At 38.9% G+C, this 23,922-nt stretch overlaps 2 protein-coding genes across 3 annotated transcripts; both read left to right on the top strand.

Annotated features, from left to right (window-relative positions):
* The first annotated feature begins 1,037 nt into the window (after window positions 1–1,037).
* On the top strand, window positions 1,038–16,047 carry LOC124271274 (transcription factor SPT20 homolog). The gene is made up of 5 exons (XM_046706379.1): window positions 1,038–1,142; window positions 12,866–14,248; window positions 15,029–15,094; window positions 15,729–16,008; window positions 16,044–16,047. The coding sequence occupies exons 1-5, from the start codon at window positions 1,106–1,108 to the stop codon at window positions 16,045–16,047; spliced, it is 1,770 nt and encodes a 589-aa protein (XP_046562335.1). The 5' UTR covers window positions 1,038–1,105.
* Window positions 16,048–16,116: 69 nt separating this feature from the next.
* LOC124271355 lies at window positions 16,117–23,558 on the top strand. Of its 2 annotated transcripts, XR_006897018.1 has the most exons (6): window positions 16,117–16,154; window positions 17,042–17,128; window positions 18,385–18,561; window positions 21,457–21,497; window positions 22,170–22,187; window positions 22,762–23,558. XR_006897018.1 is itself a non-coding variant. In XM_046706453.1 (5 exons), the coding sequence occupies exons 1-5, from the start codon at window positions 16,130–16,132 to the stop codon at window positions 22,782–22,784; spliced, it is 330 nt and encodes a 109-aa protein (XP_046562409.1). In that variant the 5' UTR covers window positions 16,123–16,129; the 3' UTR covers window positions 22,785–23,558. The 2 variants fall into 2 exon arrangements, 1 of the variants encoding a protein (XP_046562409.1); XM_046706453.1 differs by lacking the exon at window positions 21,457–21,497 and having other exon boundaries at window positions 16,123–16,154.
* Window positions 23,559–23,922: the final 364 nt, after the last annotated feature.

Raw genomic sequence — 23,922 nt, 5'->3', positions numbered from 1 at the left:
CTTTAAAGAATCTATAGTTACACAGAGAACAAGTTCTTTTATTTCTTGATGTATCGGTATATCATCCAACTTCAGCAGAATTTCATTTGAGATAAGTTTCATTTACAGATCACGTCTAATGCTGTTTAAAATATCTTTAAGTGAGTGAGTGAGTGAGTTAAGGTTTATGGTCACATCGGCAATATTTCAGCCATATGGTGACGAGAACATTTTATAATTATAGTAAGGATCAATAAAGTTAGAAATTAAAAAAACCTGTTGACGAAGAACAGTAAAACTACTAGTGTATCACAGATATCCATTTAAGACTAGCAATTAAATCTAAAATATTGGAACTATAAATGACAATACAATATAAAAACAGGCTATAGATTGCCAACGACTGAAGGTAGATCAGCATACTAGTGCCTAAAATATCTTTAAAGAATCAACAGTTACACAGAGAACAAGGTCTTCAGTTGAATTCCATTTGAGGAATAGTTTCATTTACATATCACGTCTAATGGTGTATAACATAAATACTGTTCTTCATAGATACATGTTTAAACTTAGTACTACAGAATTATATTTTAAAAACAAATCTTTTTTACTCATTTCAATTCAGTAGGTGTACATTCAGATTGGGTGTGTACAAATAAAAATAATATGTATGAATAACAAATTTTAATGAATACAGAATTATATTTGATGAAGATATAAACTGGAAGCAGTATTACTGTGCGTTACATATGATCTAACAAAGCACCTGCTTGTCTACGGGTTATCTTTATGAGACCCACAACAATGCGAAAGGATGAAATTCATTACGTCAGACAAGGAATGTGAGTCGTTCACGTCAACAAGCAGGCTGCTGTTGGGAACACGACGTTGTACATTACATGTACATCTCTCTCGGAGATTGATGTGTCCTGTGATGGATATATGACATATAAATGTCCTTCTCTGCTTTATACCGTCACGACAACAGGGGGCGTGGTTTCCGCCATGGACGGGTATATTTACACTCATGTCCACTATCTTCAACTTGGGGTAGTGGCTTTGCAGAGATCTTGAAGAAGAGTTCTGGCTAAGACGAGACGCCGTTTCCGTGGATTACAAAGCAAAAATGTTTCGGATTGTGATAGGGCTACTTGTGCTTTCAGGTAAGGATTACATGGACTTTTTGTAATTAATAGCGTTTTTTTAAATGGCTGTCTGTTTTGTGGCAAGTGTAATGGTGTGATAATTAGTTTCGTGTTGTAAAAGCATCTAAGGCATCCGTGCCTTTAACGAAAATGCCTGTTCCTTTCCACGCCTTTACCCTAGATTGTTTTCTCTTCTTCTAATCTGTATAGCAGCAGAAGTAGTACTAGTTATAGCAGAAGTATTAGAAGTATTTACAGTATCATTACTTTTATTCGTAGCATTAGTAGTAGCAGCAGTAATTGTAGTCCTAGTAGTAGTGAGTGAGTGAGTGAGTGAATGAGTGAGTTTAGTTTTACGCCGCATTTAGCAATATTCCAGCAATATCACGGCGGGGGGACACCAGAAATGGGCTTCACACATTGTACCCATGTGGGGAATCGAACCACTAGGCTAGTACCGTCAGTAGTAGTAGTAGTAGTAGTAGTAGTAGTAGTAGTAGTAGTAGTAGTAGTAGTAGTAGTAGTAGTAGTAGTAGTAGTAGTAGTAGTAGTAGTAGTAGCAGCAGCATTATTATCTCCTTTGATGACATCGTTTCAAAATTAAATAGAACTGTTATCATGATATCATTCACTGGATTGTCTGGTTCAGATTCGATTGCTAACAGACCGCCGTCATTTAACTGCAAGATTGGTGTGATGCGTTAAACAAAAAAATATGAAATTCCTTCCATAATATCATTACGCCTATAAGCCCTCCACCAACATCTTGACAGGAACACCAATTGAGCTGCGTCATGCCAAACCTCATTGTGGTGACTTTGTTAATTTAAGTCACATCGGCGTATTTCATCCATATTGTGACTTGATGAAAGTATACTGTTATACGATAATTTGTAAAACTGTCAGAAATGTACAAAATAACAACTAGCAATATATCACAGATTTGTTTAAACCTAGTTATGGAACATTTAAACTTCAAATGAGAAATGTCAAAGTTATCTTTGACCCGTGAAGGTCCGGGTTAGAATTGGTCTTCAGTAACCCATGCTTGTCGTAAGAGGCGACTAACGGGATCGGGTGGTCAGGCTCGCTGACTTGGTTGACACATGTCATCGGTTCCCAATTGCGTATATCGATGCTCATGCTGTTGATCACTGGATTGTCTGGTCCAGATTCGATTATTTACAGACCGCCGCTGGAATATTGCTGAGTGTGGAGTAAAACTAAACTCAATCAATCAAACTTAGGGCGACTCTCAGAAGCAACTTTCGTGATACTCCTATGTTGTATAGACAGATATATTATATACCTGTCTTAATTGTTTCCGCGAAAACTCTTTCTAAAGGTGTGCACTATACATTTCTAAAGACATTGTCAGTTTTGAAAGATACGTTTATCTTCTTAAAAACATCTATTATCCAATCTTGAAACATAGAACAGCAAACCACAACTTACCAGTTGAAACCGGACGCTGGTCTGATACCCCAAGAGTGGAACGTTTGTACAGTTAATGCAGTTCCCCAGCGGTTGATGACGAGTTCCACTACTTTTTAAAGTTGTGAAGCCCTTCTCAAGTCAGGGTCTACATACATCCATAAAGATCTCTACGAAGGAGTCTAATATGTATAAACTGGAAAAATAGTTATGCAGTACCAGGGTAAAAGATGTTAAAAACGTGTCTAAATTCATCAATCTAAGCAGCTATATGAGACTCATGTTAATTAAATTCTTTCCTATTTCATACAAACACCCACAATATGCATTTGCCCCCAACCCCCTTTATCTTTATTACAATCTTTATCTTGATAAAGATATATATGAATTTATGTTGTATCTATATTCTCATGTACCACCGTTAGTGAATTTTTTCTGAGGATAAACAAACTTTATCACTATGCGGGTCATGGGGAGATAACTCGTTTGTAAACAGTATAATTATTTGAATGATTCGAAGGCGAATACATTAGGAAGGCTGAGCTGAATATACAGACTTTTCCTTCAGCTCAAATATACAGCCCCCTACGACAGTGGTTAGTGGTCTATAGCAATGGTTAGGCGTTCGCTTGTCACGCCGAAGACCCGGGTTCGATTCCCCCCATGGGCACAATGTGTGAAGCCCATTTCTGGTGCCCCCCGCCGTGATATTGCTGGAATATTGCTAAAAGTTGCGTAAAACCATACTCACTCACTCACTCACTTTAGCCGTGGAAGAACAGTTCACAAACTAAACGAAGTGCAGTAAACTACGGATTTAACGAACTCAACTATTTTTGTTCGTTAAATCGTATTTTGTTATACATATTTCGGCTGAAATATACTGTAAGTACCAATAGGACACAAACAGTTCATTATAAGAGTGTTACTGTATTTACTGTAAAGTTTAACATGTGTTGTTTGGTTGTCGAAAGTTTAAACACTTTATCCGAAGTCAGTGCACACTAACTAGAGCGCTGCCGAATGTTAAAAGTAGTAGAATGTTAAAGTAGTAGAATGTTAAAGGTAGTAGAATGTTATAGGTAGGAGAATGTTAAAGGTAGTAGAATGTTATAGGTAGTAGAATGTTAAAGGTAGTAGAATGTTAAAGGTAGTAGAATGTTATAGGTAGGAGAATGTTAAAGGTAGTAGAATGTTATAGGTAGTAGAATGTTATAGGTAGTAGAATGTTATAGGTAGTAGAATGTTAGAATGTTATAGTAGAGAATGTTAAAGGTAGTAGAATGTTATAGGTAGTAGAATGTTAAAGGTAGTAGAATGTTATAGGTAGTAGAATGTTAAAGGTAGTAGAATGTTATAGGTAGTAGAATGTTAAAGGTAGTAGAATGTTGAAGGTAGTAGAATGTTAAAGGTAGTAGAATGTTATAGGTAGTAGAATGTTAAAGGTAGTAGAATGTTATAGGTAGTAGAATGTTGAAGGTAGTAGAATGTTAAAGGTAGTAGAATGTTAAAGGTAGTAGAATGTTAAAGGTAGTAGAATGTTATAGGTAGTAGAATGTTAGGTAGAATGTTAAAGGTAGTAGAATGTTATAGGTAGTAGAATGTTAAAGGTAGTAGAATGTTAAAGGTAGTAGAATGTTAAAGGTAGTAGAGTGTTATAGGTAGTAGAATGTTATAGGTAGTAGAATGTTAAAGGTAGTAGAATGTTATAGGTAGTAGAATGTTATAGGTAGTAGAATGTTAAAGGTAGTAGAATGTTATAGGTAGTAGAATGTTATAGGTAGTAGAATGTTAAAGGTAGTAGAATGTTAAAGGTAGTAGAATGTTATAGCATTCGCTTTTTGCTCAAATCCCCTGTTACTGATTTTAGTTCGTACAGTCATTGGACATAAGTATTCGTCACTGTGCATAATTTCCATAGACTGTTAATTTGGTGCAGCTAGATAAACTGTCTTGAATTTAATTTTCGTTTGATCTTGTGTCATGAATCATCTCAGCTGCAAAGACATATCTTCCGTTTTATTTTCCATTCAGTATTTCAATAATGACCACACTTTGATTGATGCTTGTAATGGTTATGACAATTTTTAACATGGCGGTCTATGGGTAAAGAATACACAATGCTGTATTATATGTTGCTCATGTAACTACAATGCGGAAAATACTTGAAGGAACATTACATGGAAATTATGTATCTATGACCAACATGATTTGCTAACAGCCTGCAAAATTTGACAACCAAATAACGAAAACCGAATTAATGACAATTATTACAGCTACACTAAAATAACATGCAAGTCTATGATAATTTTGCCGACTGACGAATACTTATGTCCCATCAATGTACTATGAAGGAGTTTTGAACGATTGGTTGCCTTTGCTGGCATTAGCCTTGCCCAATATAATTGGAGATGAGTAGAAACGGAATCGTGACATGCCTGATTGAGTGATTGCTCGGCTCCATGATAGATGTAATTGCACCGCGTCAATCAATGTCAATGTCAGTGTCAATAGACTTTAATAATGGGAATTCGATCCTGAGTTTGGACGAAACAACACCTTACCAACTGGGCCACGTCATCAATCTACCGTTAGTCGTTGTTCTGATTAATTACCTGAATATTGGTTGTGAGGTCATAGGAATACACAATCACATTGGTAAAATATTTCAATGTCACTCCAGCATCAACACTGCCTATTTCATATCACATGAAACCAGTGTCTTTATTCAGTTTCATGCAATCCACTGTTGTATTTTGTGCAATCCACAGGTGTATTTTGTACAATTCACTGTTGTGTAAGCCACAGTTGTATTTTGTGCAATCCACAATTGTATTTTGTGCAATTCACATTGGAATTTGTACAATATGCATTTGTGCAATCCGCATTTGTATTTTGTGCAATCCACATTTGTATTTTGTACAATTCACGGTTGTATTTTGTGCAATCCCCATTTGTATTTTGTACAATTCACGGTTGTATTTAGTGCAATGCACAGGTATATTTTGTACAATTCACCGTTGTGTAATCCACAGTTGTATTTTGTGCAATTCACGGTTGTATTTTGTGCAATCCACAATTGTATTTTGTGCAATTCACATTGGAATTTGTACAATATGCATTTTGTGCAATCCGCATTTGTATTTTGTGCAATCCACATTTGTATTTTGTACAATTCACGGTTGTATTTTGTGCAATGCACAGGTATATTTTGTACAATTCACCGTTGTGTAATCCACAGTTGTATTTTGTGCAATCCACAGTTGTATTTGGTGCAACTCGTTAATTGGAATGCAAGACAAACCTAACCGCAACAGAATATATTTCGCATTTAGATTTTAATCTCAGAAAACAAATTTCGGTTTGATTTATGTTTTGCCTCGTAAATTAACATCTTCGATATATATTCCATATATCTAAAATGGCGTTCCTAGGTCTTACCGGGGATGCAAATCCTCAAAAAGGCCAACTGTGCTTCACCTTGTCCAACGCACACCTTGATTGTAAAGGTCACGTGCACAAGACGCCATCTGTAGCAATATTTCTTTATGGCGTCAGGCGGGAAACTTCATCCATCATGGGGAAGATAAAAACAGGCTTATTTATCTCTTTACTTAATGGTGAATCATGATTTTAGCACCCACATATTTCGTGTCTTGGTCACATAGAGACATATTTTCTTGTTGACAGGGAAAGCTTTGAAAGGTCAAAGTTAATCGGCCTTGTTTATAAAGGTGTGAAGGTCAGAGGTCATATCCGTCACAAACAATCACAACAGACAAGCAATGTTAGAATGAAATATAGCTCTTCGTCGCAAATGCAAAATTGTAAGAAATGGTGTTTTTTTTTGCAATTTCAGAATGCATAACAAACGTTTAGGAAATTAATATAGTTTAACTGTGATGTGTCGAATACCCGCTTGTGCCGAATGATCTTGATGAATATATTGGATTTGAAACTGGTGATTTGTTTGGTGTGTGAAACTGGTTTTAGTTGCAATTGCTAGAGCAACTTTACAACTGTAGTGGGAAGTTGAAATGAAATGTTAATCCAGCGCGATTCACCACTGATGTAAAATACCAAGTTATTTTTTATTGTTTACTGAACTATCAACACAAATAGAATAGTAATCAATGTTTTATGTTAACCTCTCTTGACTGTAGTTCACACACGAGGACTTTAGTGTCGTGTTCCCAACGACTTGGAGAGACAATTTTCCATGTTTTGAACCCTTATGCTCTCTGGTTGTTGCTGGCCATATACATTTATATATACTCACACTCAAAAGTAACGCAAGTCAAGTATAAAGCAGATATGTATGTAATTTTCAATATTAAACACAAGAAATGCAGACAGGGTCAGATAGACAAAAAAATTGAGTGAAGACATTTCATTGGCTACCAAGACTGATGACATCATTAAGTTTTCGAAAGGTACAGGGGTTGACAAGAACGGATCTCGCTGGTGTTGATTAGTAATGTGCCGATTTTGTGGAGGGGTTGTGACCCTTGGACGACCGCTCCGAGGAAGGTCATCTGTGGTCTTTGTTGCGTTGTATCGATGCTCCAGACGGTAAATTGTGGTTACGTTTACGTCAAAATGACGGGCACCATTCTGGGCAGACACTGTCAGCTTCCGAACGTCTGATAGCCTGTTTTCTTTCAATTTGAGTTAAGCGTGGCATTGTTGAACAAGGAGTAACAGACCTAATTTTGTGCAGTCTTATACCCACTAATGGTGGTGACAATTCGTGCATGTAGGATTTCACGAGAAGTGTGTGCATGATACCCACATGTTCATTGGTATGGTGCGTTTTGGTGATTCCTTCTATTGATGTGTTTTTCTCGGGCCTTCCAAAACGCAACAAAATTATTGATAACACCATCAAGCTTCACTATATGCCAACAACCCATATCAATTTAAGGTCCGAGTTTTTTCCCTATTTGGATAAAAAACTTGCGTTTCTTATGCGTGTGAGTATATATACTCATGGACACGAATAAGTGAACACATGAAATTACAAGTGTTCCTTTATTTATTTCCAGAATTTTATACACAGTACAATACATACCTTGTGAAGAAACGTGGAAAAAGAATATAGGAACACTTGTACTTTCATGTGTTCCCTTATTCGTTTCCATGAGTATATATAAAAGAACTTTACACTGTTGACCTTGTAATTCAATACGATTGAGTTCAGCAATAGTTCGGCGAGGGACACCAGAAATGAGCTTCACACAATGTACCCATGTAAGTAATCGCACCCGGGTCTTCAGCGTGACGAGCGATCAATTTAACCACTAGACTACTCAACCACCCCCGATTCAATAAGACCATACACATTTCACTATTTGGCATAATGAATATAACCTTAAAGGTATACCCATACCAGATGTAAGCCCACAGAGAGCAAGCAGAACTGTCACACTTGTTCCTTCTAACTATACAGGACCGTGAAGATCCGGGGTAGAATAGGTCTTCAGCAACCCACGCTTGCCACAAAAGGCGACTATGCTTGTCGTAAGAGGCGACTAACGGGATCGGGTGGTCAGGCTCCCTGACTTGGTGGACACATGTCAACAGTTCCCAATTGCGCAGATCGATGCTCATGCTGTTGATAACTGGATTGTCTGATCCAGACTCGATTATTTACAGACCGCCGCCACATAGCTGGAATATTGCTGAGTGCGGCGTAAAACTAAACTCACTCACTCACTCTAACTATATATACATGGTGTGTGTGTCATCACTGACACAAATACAATGTGTACATTTGCCACGAGGCACTAAGTAAACCTTATTTACAGGTAGACCGTCGATCGTGGAGTGCAGTACATCTAGATTAATACAACCAAATAAGATAAAATAGTTTAGTGCAGATTCTTCTCACAGAAATAGAAGCGACAAAACCTTTCCACATTCATAAGAAATCTCTGCTAAAAGCAGAGTCGATTGTACAATTGTGACTGTATCATGAGCAGATATTTGTTTCAGGAGTATTCCAGCTGTATGATGAGGTTTGTAAACAAATATGGTCCGAACCAGACAATGCAGTGATTGCCAGCATGCAATGAGATGACAGTACATGTGGTTTAAACATATTTTATTCGGAAACGAAAGGGATTGGTGAACAAGCCTAAACGGCTTATATTAATGTCGCTCTATAATACATGTATAAGTTCACATACATATATATATATATAATAATTGTAACAAGTTGTGAAAATATGAACAGGTTATCTCTGAATTATAATCATCTTGGAAATTAACAAATTATCTAAGTTTTGTTTCGTGGCCAATTGATACAAATAAGAAAGTAATAGAAACTACAAGACTTTGATGAATCAACTACAGAGCATGTGTTTATGAATCACTATGAAATATTGATGATACCAGGTGTTCGCGAAAAGTTGAGCGTATCCTGCCCCACCGGTGGCACTCCTCATAAACATATGCTAAGTAAGTCATTTGTTCACCTGAAATAATTCGGGAACGTGTGGTATAAGTCAAAATAACAGCGTACTGCGACCTGACGGATATGAAGAACTGACCTCTTTGCCCCGTTCACTCCTGTAGTTTGCCCATGGTCCTTAGTACGGTGATATACCGTCAGTTGTTGGCGATCTATAACCAGTTTTTTTACTGTGTTGTCCAAAAAAATGTTATTTGTTTTAACCTAACATACTAGTTTTATTTGTAACTGTGATAATCTAGTGTGTTTTACTGTCCTTCTACGACAGGTCTTATAATATACACATATTCTTTATAAACGTCAGAATTGTTCTCGTAACGATATGGCTGAAACATTGCCGATGTGACGTTAAATATTAACTCACTCACTCACTCTTTGCCGTTTTAGAAAGTTATAACCTTATAACCAATTTACTGTACTTGCTCTCGTGTACTGTCATAAAGTGTTGTAAATGTTCAGATGAGTATCACGAGATGTTTCAGATTTATGCCTCCTTTTTTAGCTTGAAGGGCAGGACACATACCACGATAAAACTGTTAAAACAATACCGTTATGTCACATTGCATACAGTACAGCACATCACTCGGACAAGGTCGTTTATTATTCGGACACGCTGATCACGCTCATCTGCCAGGAGCTCTTCATATAAACGTCAGTTATCATCTTATCAAGGACAAGCAGATAAATATATAACCAGAAACAGAATAAGAACAAGCCGGAAATGTGCCCTATTTAACTTACACCATTTGTCATGATCAAGAGATCTGCGAGGACAATACATGTGGCCATTAGCTTTCCGACGTCTTCAAAAGATACATATATATTGAACAAGTATTGACTTAGACGTAAAACGAAACTTATGTAAATATAATATGTACATGTACTTGTGATCATGCTGTTAAAATTATGTCCTCATATTGCAAAATGATTTATTCATAAACTTGACCACGTGGCCGCTAGTTAAGAAACGTAGGAGGAAACAGCAAGGTTTCGGCCAGGTTTCCTTTTCGTATATGAATCTATGTTAGAAGAAAACATGAATAAGTTTGCTGTGTCAACGTGAGACGTGCTTGGTAATGAGGGTAATTTTGGATTTACTTTTTGTGAGAAAACACGCCAACCTCAATTCATTCAGCAAGGTGAACAAAACGCGGTCAAGGTATATTTAGGATAAACAAATATGAATAGATTTTGCAACGTTAGGCTAGTATTTATCCTCGTTGAAATATGCCACAAACTATGCAGATAAGATAATATAACGCGAGTTAAGTTAAGTTAAGTTAAGTTAAGTTAAGTTAAGTTAAGTTAAGTTAAGTTAAGTTAAGTTAAGTTAAGTCAAGTTAAGTTAAGTTAAGTTCAGTTCAGTTCAGTTCAGTTCAGTTCAGTTCAGTTCAGTTCAGTTCAGTTCAGTTAAGTTAAGTTAAGTTATTAACTTCAGTTAAGTTCAGTTCAGTTCAGTTCAGTTCAGTTCAGTTCAGTTCAGTTCAGTTCAGTTCAGTTCAGTTCAGTTCAGTTCAGTTCAGTTCAGTTCAGTTCAGTTCAGTTTGCTGAACACGGTTAACATTGAAAACACATACAACAAAAGATACATATACATAAGACCGCAAGAACACTCATATGTTAATTATTACTATAATAGCTAGCAACAACGTTCAATATATAAGGTAAAGATAAATGATGAATAGATAATGAATATTAAAGGTTTAGAGCTATAGTGGCGACATTAAAAATTATGCTGAGGAACATTAGCACTAAAAATATATTAATATAACAGTTTGAAACAATTGATAAAGTATTATAAAATAATTTATAAACATTAAAACAATTCTTTTAAAACACTCATGCTTATTGGGATGAAAGAATTTCGAGCCCTGTTTGTTCTGAATAGCAGCGTGCGCAGTCGTAGAAGAAGTTGAAATTCAGGAAATAGGATATGAGTACTGTCATTTAAAATTACCGTACAGATGATTTGCTGTGGGAAAACCACGTCACTGTAGCTTCAAATGATATTTTTATTCTCGACATCAAAGAGATGCCAGTATACCACCACTATACACAGATGCCTCATCTATTTAGCTAGACCCGTCAAGATCCGGGTTTAAAATTGTCTGCATCAACCCATGCTTGTCGTGACGGGTTCGGGTGGTCAGGCTCGCTGACTTGGTTGACACATGTCGTCGTATACCAATGCGTAGATCGATGCTCATATTGTAGATCTCTGGATTGTCTGGTCCAGACTCGATTATTTAGAGATCACCCTCATGTAGCGGGAATATTGCCAAGTGCGGCGTTAAACAACAAACAAACAATATATTTTCCTGACATACTTAAAAATACATCAGAGAACCATATTCTCAAAAAGGTATCATCGAGGAAGTTTCCAAATCAAGACATCCGTTTTCGCAACGTCAGCGGAAGTGTATTGAGGTCGACAAGGACCCATTAGATTAAATTCTCCATTATAACACAGATAGGTTATTTTTGTAGTCACAACGTGTTACACAACCTAATCCTATTGTCCATTAATAGCCTGCAAATTAAGATAAAACACGGTCACAGCATTTTGTGAGACTTATCACTGTTATACCTCCCCTGAGTAGACATCCGTGACAGGTGCGTCTCAGTGATGTATAACAGGACACAAACGTGACAACTGTGGCCGGAGTGATGACTGTACCTGACATATGGATCACGCTCACGACCCCCAGGACAGACGTACACGTTACCGTGATGGAACTATCTCATATTCAGAGGCTATCTGTCAGCACTGAACTCAGATTCTAGTGTGACAAGGGTCATGTAACCGTACACACACACACACACGTAAAGCAATAACAGTAAACATATTAGACAAATATACTCATGGAAATAAAAAAGGGAACACATGAAAGTACAAGTGTTCCTTTATTCCTTTCCAAGTTTCTTCACAAGTACAAGTGTTCCTTTATTCCTTTCCAAGTTTCTTCACAAGGTATATATTGCACTGTGGGTGAAATTCTGGAAATAAATAAAGGAATAATTGTACTTTCATGTGTTTCTTTATTCGTTTCCATGAGTATATTTTCCATGATCATATTAAATCTCTGCTTTAGGATCACAAGCATAACTGAAATCACTTGTTCATCAGATAATACAAAATGTAGTCAAATTGGAAAATTGCATGATAATATTTGTCGCTCAGGTGTCAACTTAGGAAACGTTTCCCAAAAAATCATCCTTTGGAAGTCTTAATTGAGTGTTTGAATGTTGTAAGACTGGTTTTGTGTGAGTCGCAAACCTTCTTAGAAAAAACCATTGTTCCTACAAAATTGCAAAATCTTGAGACAATATTTTCATGAACCCTATAATCTTTCGGACGACTGTGTGGAGTGAGTGAGTGGGTGAGTGAATTTAGTTTTACCCCGCACTCAGCAATATTCCGCCTATATGGCGGCAGTCTGTAAATAATGGACAAGACAATCCAGTGATCAATAGCATGAGCATCAATCTTCGCAATTGGGAACCGATGACATGTGTCAACCAAGTCAGAGAGTCTGACCACCCGATCCCGTTAGTCACCTCTTACGACAAGCATAGGTCACTGAAGATCAATTCTAACCCGGATCTTCACGGGTCCAACTGTGTGGAGAGGGTACAGGCATTAAGAGTGGTATTGTTTACACCCCAGTGTCCGGCTTAATGCGGTATTAGTGTGTGTGTTCATTGTGTGTTTGTAAGAACCTGCGTTCATCATGAATCATGTCAGAAGTTGTTGCTGAATAAAATTCATTTCATGAAGCATTTTAGTTTGACGAGACAATTTTTCACGAATCAAAGTGTTTTTTTTAATTTGTAGGCACAACAGCCCAGGCTCCCGGTACTAACCCCCAATTTCAAACACAGGCAGCCAACTCACCTTCAACAATGACCGATTTGAGCAGTCAACTCTTCACCCTTCTCAGTAATGCTCAGACAAGTAGTCAGGCTATGTCATCTGGGATGCCTATTATTTCACAAGCACAATCAACAAACGGTGTCCCTGGAACTACAAGGAATGTCCAAGCAATCCCTTATGGAGGATCGGCTTCAACAACAAGAACAAACGCTCAGCTTCTTCCATATGCTGCCCCAGGTTCACCTCAACAAACAGGTCAAACTGCACAACAGACGGGCACATCTACCAACCAACAAACAAGTTCTAGCCAGACAGCGTACAACAACCAACAGGCAACCCAAAGCCAGAACCCATATGCCAACCAACAGGCAACTCAAAGCCAGACACAATTTGCCAGCCAACAGGCAACTCAAAGCCAGAACCCATATGCCAACCAACAGGCAGCCCAAAGCCAGACACAATTTTCCAACCAACAGGCAACTCAAAGCCAGAACCCATATGCCAACCAACAGGCAGCCCAAAGCCAGACACAACTCCCCAACCAACAGGCAACTCAAAGCCAGACACCATATAACAACCAGCAGGCAACTCAAAGCCAGACACAATTCCCCAACCAACAGGCAACTCAAAGCCAGAACCCATATGCCAATCAACAGGCAACCCAAAGCCAGACACAACTCCCCAACCAACAGGCAACTCAAAGCCAGACACCATATAACAACCAGCAGGCAACTCAAAGCCAGACACAATTCCCCAACCAACAGGCAACTCAAAGCCAGAACCCATATGCCAACCAGCAGGCAACTCAAACGAACCAACAAGCGACACAAAGTCAGACAACACAAAAACAAACAAGCCCTAATCAACAAACAGCTCAACGTTCACCATTTGGAAATACACAGATGAACTATTTTCAAAGGCAGCAGCTACTTCAACAACAAAATCAACTACAGCAGCAACAACAGCAACCAATGTTTAATATGATGGGCAATAGGGGATTCATGCAGCCATCACAAACAAACAACATGCAGCAACAGACAAATCAGTACCAGTTCGGTATGAGAACCCCGCAAACCCCCCCAGCATATAGAAGTCAAGGTCAATATATGTCACCCCAACAGCCACAATGGGGAGGATCACAGTGGGGTGGATCTGGATGGGGTCAGAACGGGTGGGGACAGCCCAGTGCCCTGGGAATGTCTGCAGCTTTGGGACAAGGACAAGGTCAAACCCAGGGTCAAGGTCAAGGTCAAGGACTTCTCTCTCAGTTTGGAGGCGGGCAACAACAATCGCAGCAGAATCAATTCAATTTGCCAAGAGGAGCAGCGAAACAAAGTCAAAATGGTAATCACAAAAATACAAACCAGTGAACGATTTTTTTGTAAGGCATCAACTAATTTATCTGTTATTTGTAACCCGTCTTCTATTCTTTTAAACAAATACATATAAAGTGTCTCCGGATGGAGTTCATATGCAGGAAGAATGTTTGCATAGGGACACCATGTCTGGTGTATGCAATAAGGAAATACTCGGGGTAAAATACATCTTCAGTTTCATCGCGATAGGTACTAGGTGGAAACATCAATCTATGGAAGGTGGTAACGTCATCCGACATAGAGCTATCACTGACGCGAAGTTGTCTTTCATGAATTTTGTCTCAAAAGTCTACTCCCTGGTGTTTACGGGCAAGGCTGTACATCTCATTATATTTATTATGGCCTAATATGTATAGTCATCTACGCTGAACGTCTACACAATGCAGTTGGTAAAGTATTCCCACTGAATGGTAAAAGGATCGGCCAACTAACGAAAAGAGCCCACTGTGATAAAATGTACCAAAATGAAGTATGAGAAAGCATTATTGGCACAATACTGTCTCTTTCACAAACCATAAAATGGATAGATCATTGGAAAAACATAACAAAAAGATATCCATCCTGTCCCAATGGCACTATAGCTTTAAATTCATGAAATTACCAAGATAATTCCCAAGAAGCAGAAGAATTGTTTTAAGTTTTGATTGCGTTAAATCTGATCGAGGGATATATTGATTTCGTCGGGAGTCGAACATTCGAGATGTTGAAGGTTTTAGCGTTTCTAAATGCCTCATTTGAATCATTTCAGATATGTCCATGTTTAATATGCTCGCCATGATGTCTGCTATGTCTGGGGATCCCATTGAGTTTCCTAGTAAGTATTAATCGATATCTTCCTTAACCCACGAGAGCACGGCAGTGTGATGCATACTACCAGATCCTCCGTTGGTTTGGACCATCTGTTCAGTCTCTATTGACTCATTTTAAATATAAATCTGTTTAAAATCGGTCTTCAGCAACCCATGTTTGTCGTTACAGGCGACTAACAGGATCGGGTGGTCAGGCTCGCTGACTTGGTTGACACATGTCATCGTATCCCAATTGCGTAAATCGATGTTCATGTTGCTGAGCACCGGATTGTCTGGTCCAGACACGATTACCTAGAGACCGCCGCCATATAGCTGGACAATTGCTGAGAGCAGCGTTAAGCAACAAACCAACCAACTATTGGCTCGTTTCTGAAGTCTATATGCAATTGATAGTGTCTGGGAATAAGGCTGTTCTTGCAGAGTGCGTGTGTGCGTCCGTGCGTGCGTGTTGCTTATCGCCACATCGACACATTGCCAATCTTAATCCCTTTGAAATTATCAAATGTAATTGAAATTCCTTTTCATTTACTTGTCAAGTCATACAATGAGCTCAGCTGTTTATTTCTTAATGAATGCACGATGTGATTTGTGAACAACCTTATTACGCATATTTTAATATTATTTTACTTTTCTTTTCAGCTCGCGGACGGGGTGGTATGGGGGCAATGGGTGGTATGGGAGGACTGGCCGGTATGGGCGGTATGAGTGGTTTGGCCGGTTTGGCCGGTATGGGCGGTATGGGCGGTATGAGCGGTATGGGCGGTATGAGCGGTATGAGCGGTATGGGCGGTATGGGCGGTATGGGCGGTATGAGCGGTATGGGCGGTATGGGCGGTATGAGCGGTATGGGCGGTATGGGCGGAGGTATGTCAAGCCTGCTAGGTGGAGGAGAGGGCTTAGGGGCTGCGATGGCCATGATGTCAATGATGCCGGGGCTCACTGGTGGAGCTTCAGGTAGCGGAAGCACAGGTGGAGCCGGGAGCATGGGATCCATGGGGGGATCCATGGGGGGATCCATGGGAGCATCCAGTGGAGGACCAATGGGAGGATCTGGATCTATGAGAGGTAATTCTGAACATCCTTTCACAGTTACTTACCTTGAATTTTCTCTTAATGTCATTAACATGATACTTGAAGAAGAAGACCATCCCCATCTTGACAAATTATTCAATATATTTTAATGGCCTTGCAGTTTTGATTTAGTAAAGTAAGACATACACGACAAAACCCAAACATGACCACTTCCAAATTTCGGGTAAAGCACACATAAAGTATATATAACTTACCATAGATGAGCTTGTATGGAAGCCTTATAGGGCCATTCGTTGGGTTTTTTATCATTTTTTCTTGAAATTTCTAGATACTACGATCCTCAAATTTCAAGATAGTAAGTTGAAATTTCAAGATGCATATAAAGTTCAAGACACTGATCTAGAAATTTTAAGACAAAAATTCGAAATTTCTAGATCGTTAGCTTGAAATTTCAAAATGATATGTTGAAATCTTAAGTTACGATCTTGCAATTTCAAAATAAGTTGATATTTCAAGAAAAAATGAATGATCCTCAGAGGCTTCCGTAAGTTTGTGAACCATGAACAAAAGAAATAAGAAGCTTGTATATCATATACAGTTTATATTTCACGTTATTACTTACAGAAATAACTGTCAGTTTAGTTTCTATCAATTTATACATTCCTATACATATATTATACACGCATTGTTTTTCTTAAAAAAATCAAAGTTACATTTCACGGGAATGCTTCTCCTCACCTTCATTCATTTGTCACACTGAAGGCCCGGGTTCGATTCCCCACATGAATACAATGTGTGAAGCCCATTTCTGGTGTCCCCCGCCGTGATATTGCTGGAATATGGCTAAAAGTGGCGTAAAACTAAACTCACCCACTCACTCACTCTCCCAACCTTCATGTTGTACCGTTTCATTTCTATAGGAAACAGCCTGATGAACATGATGTCCAACCCAATGACTCTGTTGATGATGAATGCCTTTGGGATCGATCCTCCAGACCTCCCAGCAGGTGGGTTATGGGTAGAAGTGAAAACCTCTTTAAAGTGGACTGTGTCGGTCATTATGTTTTATTTCATTATTGGATATTTATATACCGCACATAACCACGCACTAGTGCATGCTCAAGGCGCTTGTATTTTTCCCACGATCATTGGATGTCAAACTCACCGGCACATCTTATTATCAATCTCAACTCCCTGGGGAGCACACAACTCTTGCTGCCACTAGGCGCACTGAGTTAATGTGACTTTCCCATCCTTACGAGGTCATGGGTGTAGTGAGTTTGTCAGGGTTAAGGATCATTTGTGATTTTGATTTCTTTGTGTGTTGTTCAACACTATGTTAGAGCCGTGTATAGGCGTTCTGTACATAATCCAGTCGGGATCTGATAAACTAGTGATTGATATTGTGAACATCGATCTGTGCGAGGGGGACACGATGACAGTAATGTTGCAATAAATATACAACTACAAGCCACTTGAACGGGATTTGAGAAGACAGGAATCCAGACACAGGAGGTTCCACATTATAAACATTGGATTCATTTTAGAGTGTATTTGTGAGAACTATTTGCTGTGTCAGTACTTGTGTTCGTGATTTTCATCAAAGTAGAAAACGTATGAGACATACATCACTTTGGATTTTTCATCACACATCAAGTTGCCCGCGAAAATCCGGATTTCCAGGAACTTTTGGAAGAATTGATTTCCAGGAACTGTGACAACTAGCGAAAACAATAACGACAAAATATCACACCTCACTCAGTCCTAAATGCCATTAATCTATAACCGTTGGAGTGAATTCAAAATCCGTCCTAAATTTCTTTCAAATCCGGGTTCAATCCGCTTATATTTAGGGTCAGTGACGAACCCGTGCTGACTGGTTTTACCACCCGTAAAGGTCTGGGTTAGAAATGTTCTTCAGCAACACATGCTTGTCGTAAGAGGCGACCTAGGCGTGTCATAAAAAGGTCGGCTGGTCAGGCTCGCTGACTTGGTTGACATATGCCGTCGAATCCCAGTTGCGTAGATCAATGCATATGATATCGATCACTGGATTGTCTGGTCCAGACTCCATTATTTACAGTCATATAGCTGGAATATTGCTGAGTGCGGCGTTAAACAACAAGCAAGCAAAACCATACCGGTAAACGTCCATGACTTCGTCCTTTATTTTCCCATATGAAGTTAACACACTGCAATAGAAATGAAATTTTCTTTGAAATGGTTTTAAACTCGACCAACTCACTCACTCCTGTTATTCCAGCAAATGCACGTGGGGGAGCGGCCGGTAGCCAGGCGGGAGGGTTCCTATCAGCTCTTTTCGGCAACACCCAACCACAACCCCGGGTATCCAACTCCTGGTCTTCTGCTGTCTTCGACCCTGTTCTTCCGGCCGGGGCTGGACCTAACGCCAACGATCCTTTCGGCCTCGGGACTGCGGGTGAGTATATTTCTTCTTCTTCCTCTTCACCTTATTATTATCACTATTATAATTAATATGGTAGTATTACTATCATTCATGTATTTAACATAATTTGCACAGCTTTTAAACAAACGTTACTGCATAATAATCCGAATTGTATATTACGAATTTTTATATCTTCGGATCTTATCGAAACAGTTGTGTTTCATGGCTCCTAACACGTGTCAGTTAATATTGCTATTGTTCTATATCTTGATAAAAAAACACTTGGCATTAGGGGTGGAGGGCATACTCATTAACTTAACACCGCAGACACCACCCGTGACCTGTCGCATCTTCTCTTGCGACGGACCCGTGACCCGTGAAGATCCGGGTTAGAATTGATCTTCAGTAACCCATGCTTGTCGTAAGAGGCGAATAACGGATCGGGTGGTCAGGCTCGCTGACTTGGTTGACACACGTCATCGTATCTTAATGGAGAAGATCGATGCCCGTGTTGTTGATCACTGGATTATCCGGTCCAGACTCGATTATTTAATAACGGCCGCCATATAGTTGAAAAATATTGCTGAGTGCGGCGTAAAACAACAACCAACATTTATCACGCTCGACATAACTAACGTCACTATGTGTAACGAATACATTTCTCAAACGTTTCTGTACGTTTACGAAATAGAATCTCTGCGCTTTTACGGAACAGGTAATTAAAAACACCGTATCGTTTATTTTAACTTATAAAAGGCAACAACTGCTTTGCACTGGATATGTTAGCATACCTATCCCTTGATTGTCTGTTTAACAACGCCGTTGCATTGCGGAAGCAATACTGTATCGCATTAGTCTATAAATACTTACCGTTAAACAAACGCTATGAACGGCTAGTGCTACTGGTTGGACAAAAGATGCATATTCTTTTCGCGAAAGTCTAATGTCACTGATTTTAGTGATATATCCACACCATAAAAGATTATTTTTCGGTATATTAGCAAGACTGGCAATACACGTTCATTGCTATCATATATAGTGAGGCGGGGCGGTAGCCCAGTGTTCGCTCGTCACTCCGAAGACGCGGATTCGATTCCCACATGGGCACAACGTGTGAAGCCCATTTCTGGTGTCCCTCGCCGTGATATTGCTCGAATATTGCTAAAAGCGGCATAAAACTAACTAGCTATTATATATAGTGTCTGGTGTCACTTGGCCTAATAATGCAATTGTTGAAATGAAAATCTAATTCTCATTCACATGAAACATACTTGACAAATTTCGTGGTTTTACAGCTGTTTCCAAAATATTTGGGCGGCGGGATAACCTAGTGGTTAAAGCGTTCGCTCGTCACGCGGTACACCCGGGTTCGATTCCCCAAATGGGTAAAATGTGTGAAGCACATTTCTGGTGTCCCCCGCCGTGATGCTGCTGAAACACTGCAAAAATCGGCGTGAAGCATACTCGCTTAGATATTAAATTATGCATATCTCGTGAACCCGAAACAGCTGTTGCCATACCAAACACTATTTATTGTGATTTATAAACGCAGAGATATTATTAGAGGAGGTGTTATATCACTTTCATTAAAAATGTATGAGTGTTCCGAATTCGATCGCCCGAAAGACGAGGTTTCGGGACAAACTATTCACTGTGTATAAAGACACTAACACAACACACACACCATATACCTACTATTATAAGAGTAATGCTATTTTTGAGGGCATTATCATTTGCAGAAGCCCGAGGTCTTCCATCAACTGCCCGACGAAGGAAGGCAGTTGAAAAAGACCGAGGGCTTCTGCAAATGATAATGCCCTCAAAAATAGCATTACCGTTATTATTGCTAAAATACATGGAATTTGTGTTGAAAAGAAAAAGGAAACAATGAAGGAATTTGACTGTAAGTTTACCCAAATCAACTTTTGACGGGGTTGACTGCCCGAATGCAATTACGTCATCGAACACTTCAAGTGACGTCACAACAGAAAGTGACGGTATTCGACCTTGGCCTTTGACAAGACCATAGCCTGCAACATGTCAAACTATGACGGTGTTCGGTTTTGGTCCATCAACAGCCTAATAGTGCAACTGTTAAGGTTAGCACCAACAAGAAAGCCAATATTACTGCTATTTAAAGCGGGAATTTGGGTTGCTTTGACATGTTTGACCCAGAATATCTGCCAGTCGAAAGCCAATTAATGTCGAACTATGACGTCACTTGACAACAGAACTGATAGTGGCCCGTCGTTAAGGTTGATAATGGGAGGGCCGTTTCATGATAATTCCATGTATTTTAGCTATAAACTATAATATTTACTTGTGTATGTACTAATCCATAACTCCGTATTTGAATGTGTTTCTTGTCTTCAAAAAAAGAGCGGGCGGGCGAAAAAGTAGTGTACAAAATCCAAAATGCCATATTTGACTTCAACTAATTTTGTTATTTACATAAAATGAATTTGATTAACTTATCAAATTTACATCCATTTGTATTAACACTTTAACTAAGCAATGAGTCGCTTTGTATTTTGACCGTTTTGGTAACAGATGTAAATGAAGACAGATCAAGGTAGTATTTTATTATTGTGGAGGGGTGAAGTATTTTGATATTACATAATGACGTTATTTCCACCGTGTAGGGTGAATTGAGATGATAAACGTTTCATTATTTCACGTCGGAATGAATATTCTGGGTGGGCGTTTGATGAGAAACACTGAAATATGGCCTAACTCGGTACCCTGCGCATCCCGCTTTGAATGTAACACTATGTAGTGTGTTTATGAACTGTTTTTATATGCTTCCATTAATTCCTTATTCAATGTATTCAGAATGCCCTATGTATGATATTAGATGTATTGTACCTTTGCCCTTATACATGCATGGCCCTTGGGTTATGATAACATACCTTTCCTTATGTTATCCAGCTGTTTGATTATCCAAATGATGTGGACGACATGGACTTGAGGTAACCTTGCTTTACGGAATGCACTTTTTTGCCATATATACTGAGGGAAACAAATAAGGGAACACCACTTTATGGCAGTGTTCCTTTATTTACACTCAGATCTCCTCCCACAGCGCTATTCAAACCTGGTGATGGAAACTGGAGACTATTAAAGGAACACTTGAGTTCTCTTTTATTTGTTTCTCTCAGTATATTTCATTTCCTGCCATTTGTACATTTGTTCTATGAAATGGTTGTTTGTTTGTTGTTTAACGCCGCACTCAGCAATATTGCAGCTATATGGCGGTCTGTAAATAATTGAGTCTGGACCAGACAGTCCAGTGATCAACAGCATGAGCATCGATCTACTCAATTGGAATACGATGGCATTTGTCAAACAAGTCAGCAAGCCTGACCACGCGATCCGAATGTCTTATGTTGACGTCATATATCACGAAATAATCAAGACAAAGAATGGGTGGGTGGATGTTTGACTGAGTGGGTGTTGAATTAGTGAGTGAGTGAAAGTTTGAATAATTCAGAAATTTTGTCCTAAGAATGCATAACATGTAAATAATGAATGAATTACAATAATTGCGGTTGTAGCATTCTATCATATCTCATTTTGTGAACTGAACATGCTTGCAATCAAATATACTCTGATGCTTTAACAGTTCCATAATTTCATTTCAGACCCTAACGCAGGATTATGTAAGTATTTTTAATATATGTTGCCTACAAAGTGTGATCACTATTACTTGACACACATATAAATTGCTGTAAAATGTTATTAGGGCTGCACGGTATTACCGGTATACCGGTATATCGCAATACGTTTTTCAAACGATACGTATTGCAATATTTTATTGAGAACCGGTATAATGGTTAAAGAACATCCATGAAGTTTAGAACACCGCACTCAGCAATATTCCAGCTGTATGGCGGCTGTCTGTAAATAATCGTGTCAGGACCAGACAATCCAGTGATCAACAGCATTAGCATCGATCTACGCAACTGGGATACGATGACATGTGTTAACCAAGTCAGCGAGCCTCACCACCCGATTCCGTTAGTCGCCTTTCACGACATGGGTTGCAGAAGACAAATTCTAACCCGGATCTTGATGGGTAGTTTTACATGGAAATAATGCACGTTCTCATGAATCAGGTACATCAATACCGTGACGACCTGAAAGTGATTTAATGTAAAACAATCTATGTGTCCCGTAGGACTAACAAGAGTTGTTTTTGTCATTAAATATAACCGTATTTACATTGAATTTCAGTGGCTGCTTCTTTTCTGATGTGAGACCGTGGTAAACAACGCAGAACAACGTACAGGCACAACATATGACAATCAACAGAACCGCAGACAGATTCTTCTAGGGCTGGCTAACGATATAGATCATAATCGTTATCTAGATTACTATCGATCGACTATCGATAAATATCGGAGACGTAACTTTGAGTAAAATGCACAAGAAAATCTGCAAGAAATGAATATATTTCACGTCAATGGTGATTGGAGAAATGTTTATTCATGGGTTACTATGGGAACAGCGTCCTGAACATACTTTAGAAGCAGACCATGAATAAAGACCTAACTGGGTCTGTTGTGTGAGTCAATTAAAACGTAATTTATCAAAAAGGTGTATGAACGATATAATCGAATACACTATTTTCATATCGACAATCATTACTATTTTTCCTATCGAAGGTATTGCCGATTACCGATCTTTTCAGCCAGCCCTAGATCCACCACAGAAGTGACGCCATATGGATTAAATATTGATATTATGGTTTTATTTGACAAGAGCGATAATTCCTCACATTCGGAATTATACTTTGTTGAACAAATGCTATCTACTCTCAGCCACTGGCAATACTTAGTTAATACTTATAGGGGTCTGTACTTGAAACTTGTTCATCAACATATACTTCTAGTCCAACTATGTCTATGGTTTTGGTCTCCAAAGCTTAAAATTGTTTCATTCTCTGTAACTGCGTTATATTTGACCATCAATACATGTGATCTTGACTTGTTCGAACCATTTTTCCCCTTAATAAAATTGTAAAACAGTGACGAAGACTTATTTATTAGTTCGTCTTGGCACAGAAGGATGATCTCATTTGATTGGTTAACTTTAACTTTGAAGTGGTTAACCATTTTGACGTACTGCACTGGGATGACAACGTGCACAGGAAACTGATTCCGTTAAATATAACTCATCCAGGAACACCTCAAAACTTAAACCAGAATATTTTCGCCTCCAAGGTGAGTCATGTCTCCTACAATCATGATATCATATCATTGATCTAATATTCGAGGGGTAGCCTAGTGGTGTAAGAGATTTCTCGTCACGTTGAAGACCCGGGTTTTTGTACAATGTATGAAGCCCATATCTGGTCCCCCGCCGTGATATTGCTGGGATATTGCTAAAAGCGAC

The sequence above is a fragment of the Haliotis rubra genome, unplaced genomic scaffold, assembly GCF_003918875.1.
Source record: "Haliotis rubra isolate DU_JTF1 unplaced genomic scaffold, ASM391887v1 Scf1024, whole genome shotgun sequence".
NCBI lineage: Eukaryota > Metazoa > Mollusca > Gastropoda > Lepetellida > Haliotidae > Haliotis > Haliotis rubra.
This window is presented reverse-complemented; position numbering and strand designations above follow the sequence as displayed.

What these genes read in the sequence shown, in the direction of transcription:
- LOC124271274 (XM_046706379.1), top strand. Translation starts at nt 1,106, where the DNA reads ATGTTTCGGATTGTGATAGGGCTACTTGTGCTTTCAG. An exon ending in AGGGCTACTTGTGCTTTCAG is followed by an intron (nt 1,143 to 12,865) that starts GTAAGGATTACA and finishes TTTAATTTGTAG; the next exon opens with GCACAACAGCCCAGGCTCCC. An exon ending in GGATCCCATTGAGTTTCCTA is followed by an intron (nt 15,095 to 15,728) that starts GTAAGTATTAAT and finishes TTTTCTTTTCAG; the next exon opens with CTCGCGGACGGGGTGGTATG.
- LOC124271355 (XM_046706453.1), top strand. Translation starts at nt 16,130, where the DNA reads ATGGGAGGATCTGGATCTATGAGAG. An exon ending in AGGATCTGGATCTATGAGAG is followed by an intron (nt 16,155 to 17,041) that starts GTAATTCTGAAC and finishes TCATTTCTATAG; the next exon opens with GAAACAGCCTGATGAACATG. An exon ending in TCCTCCAGACCTCCCAGCAG is followed by an intron (nt 17,129 to 18,384) that starts GTGGGTTATGGG and finishes CTGTTATTCCAG; the next exon opens with CAAATGCACGTGGGGGAGCG.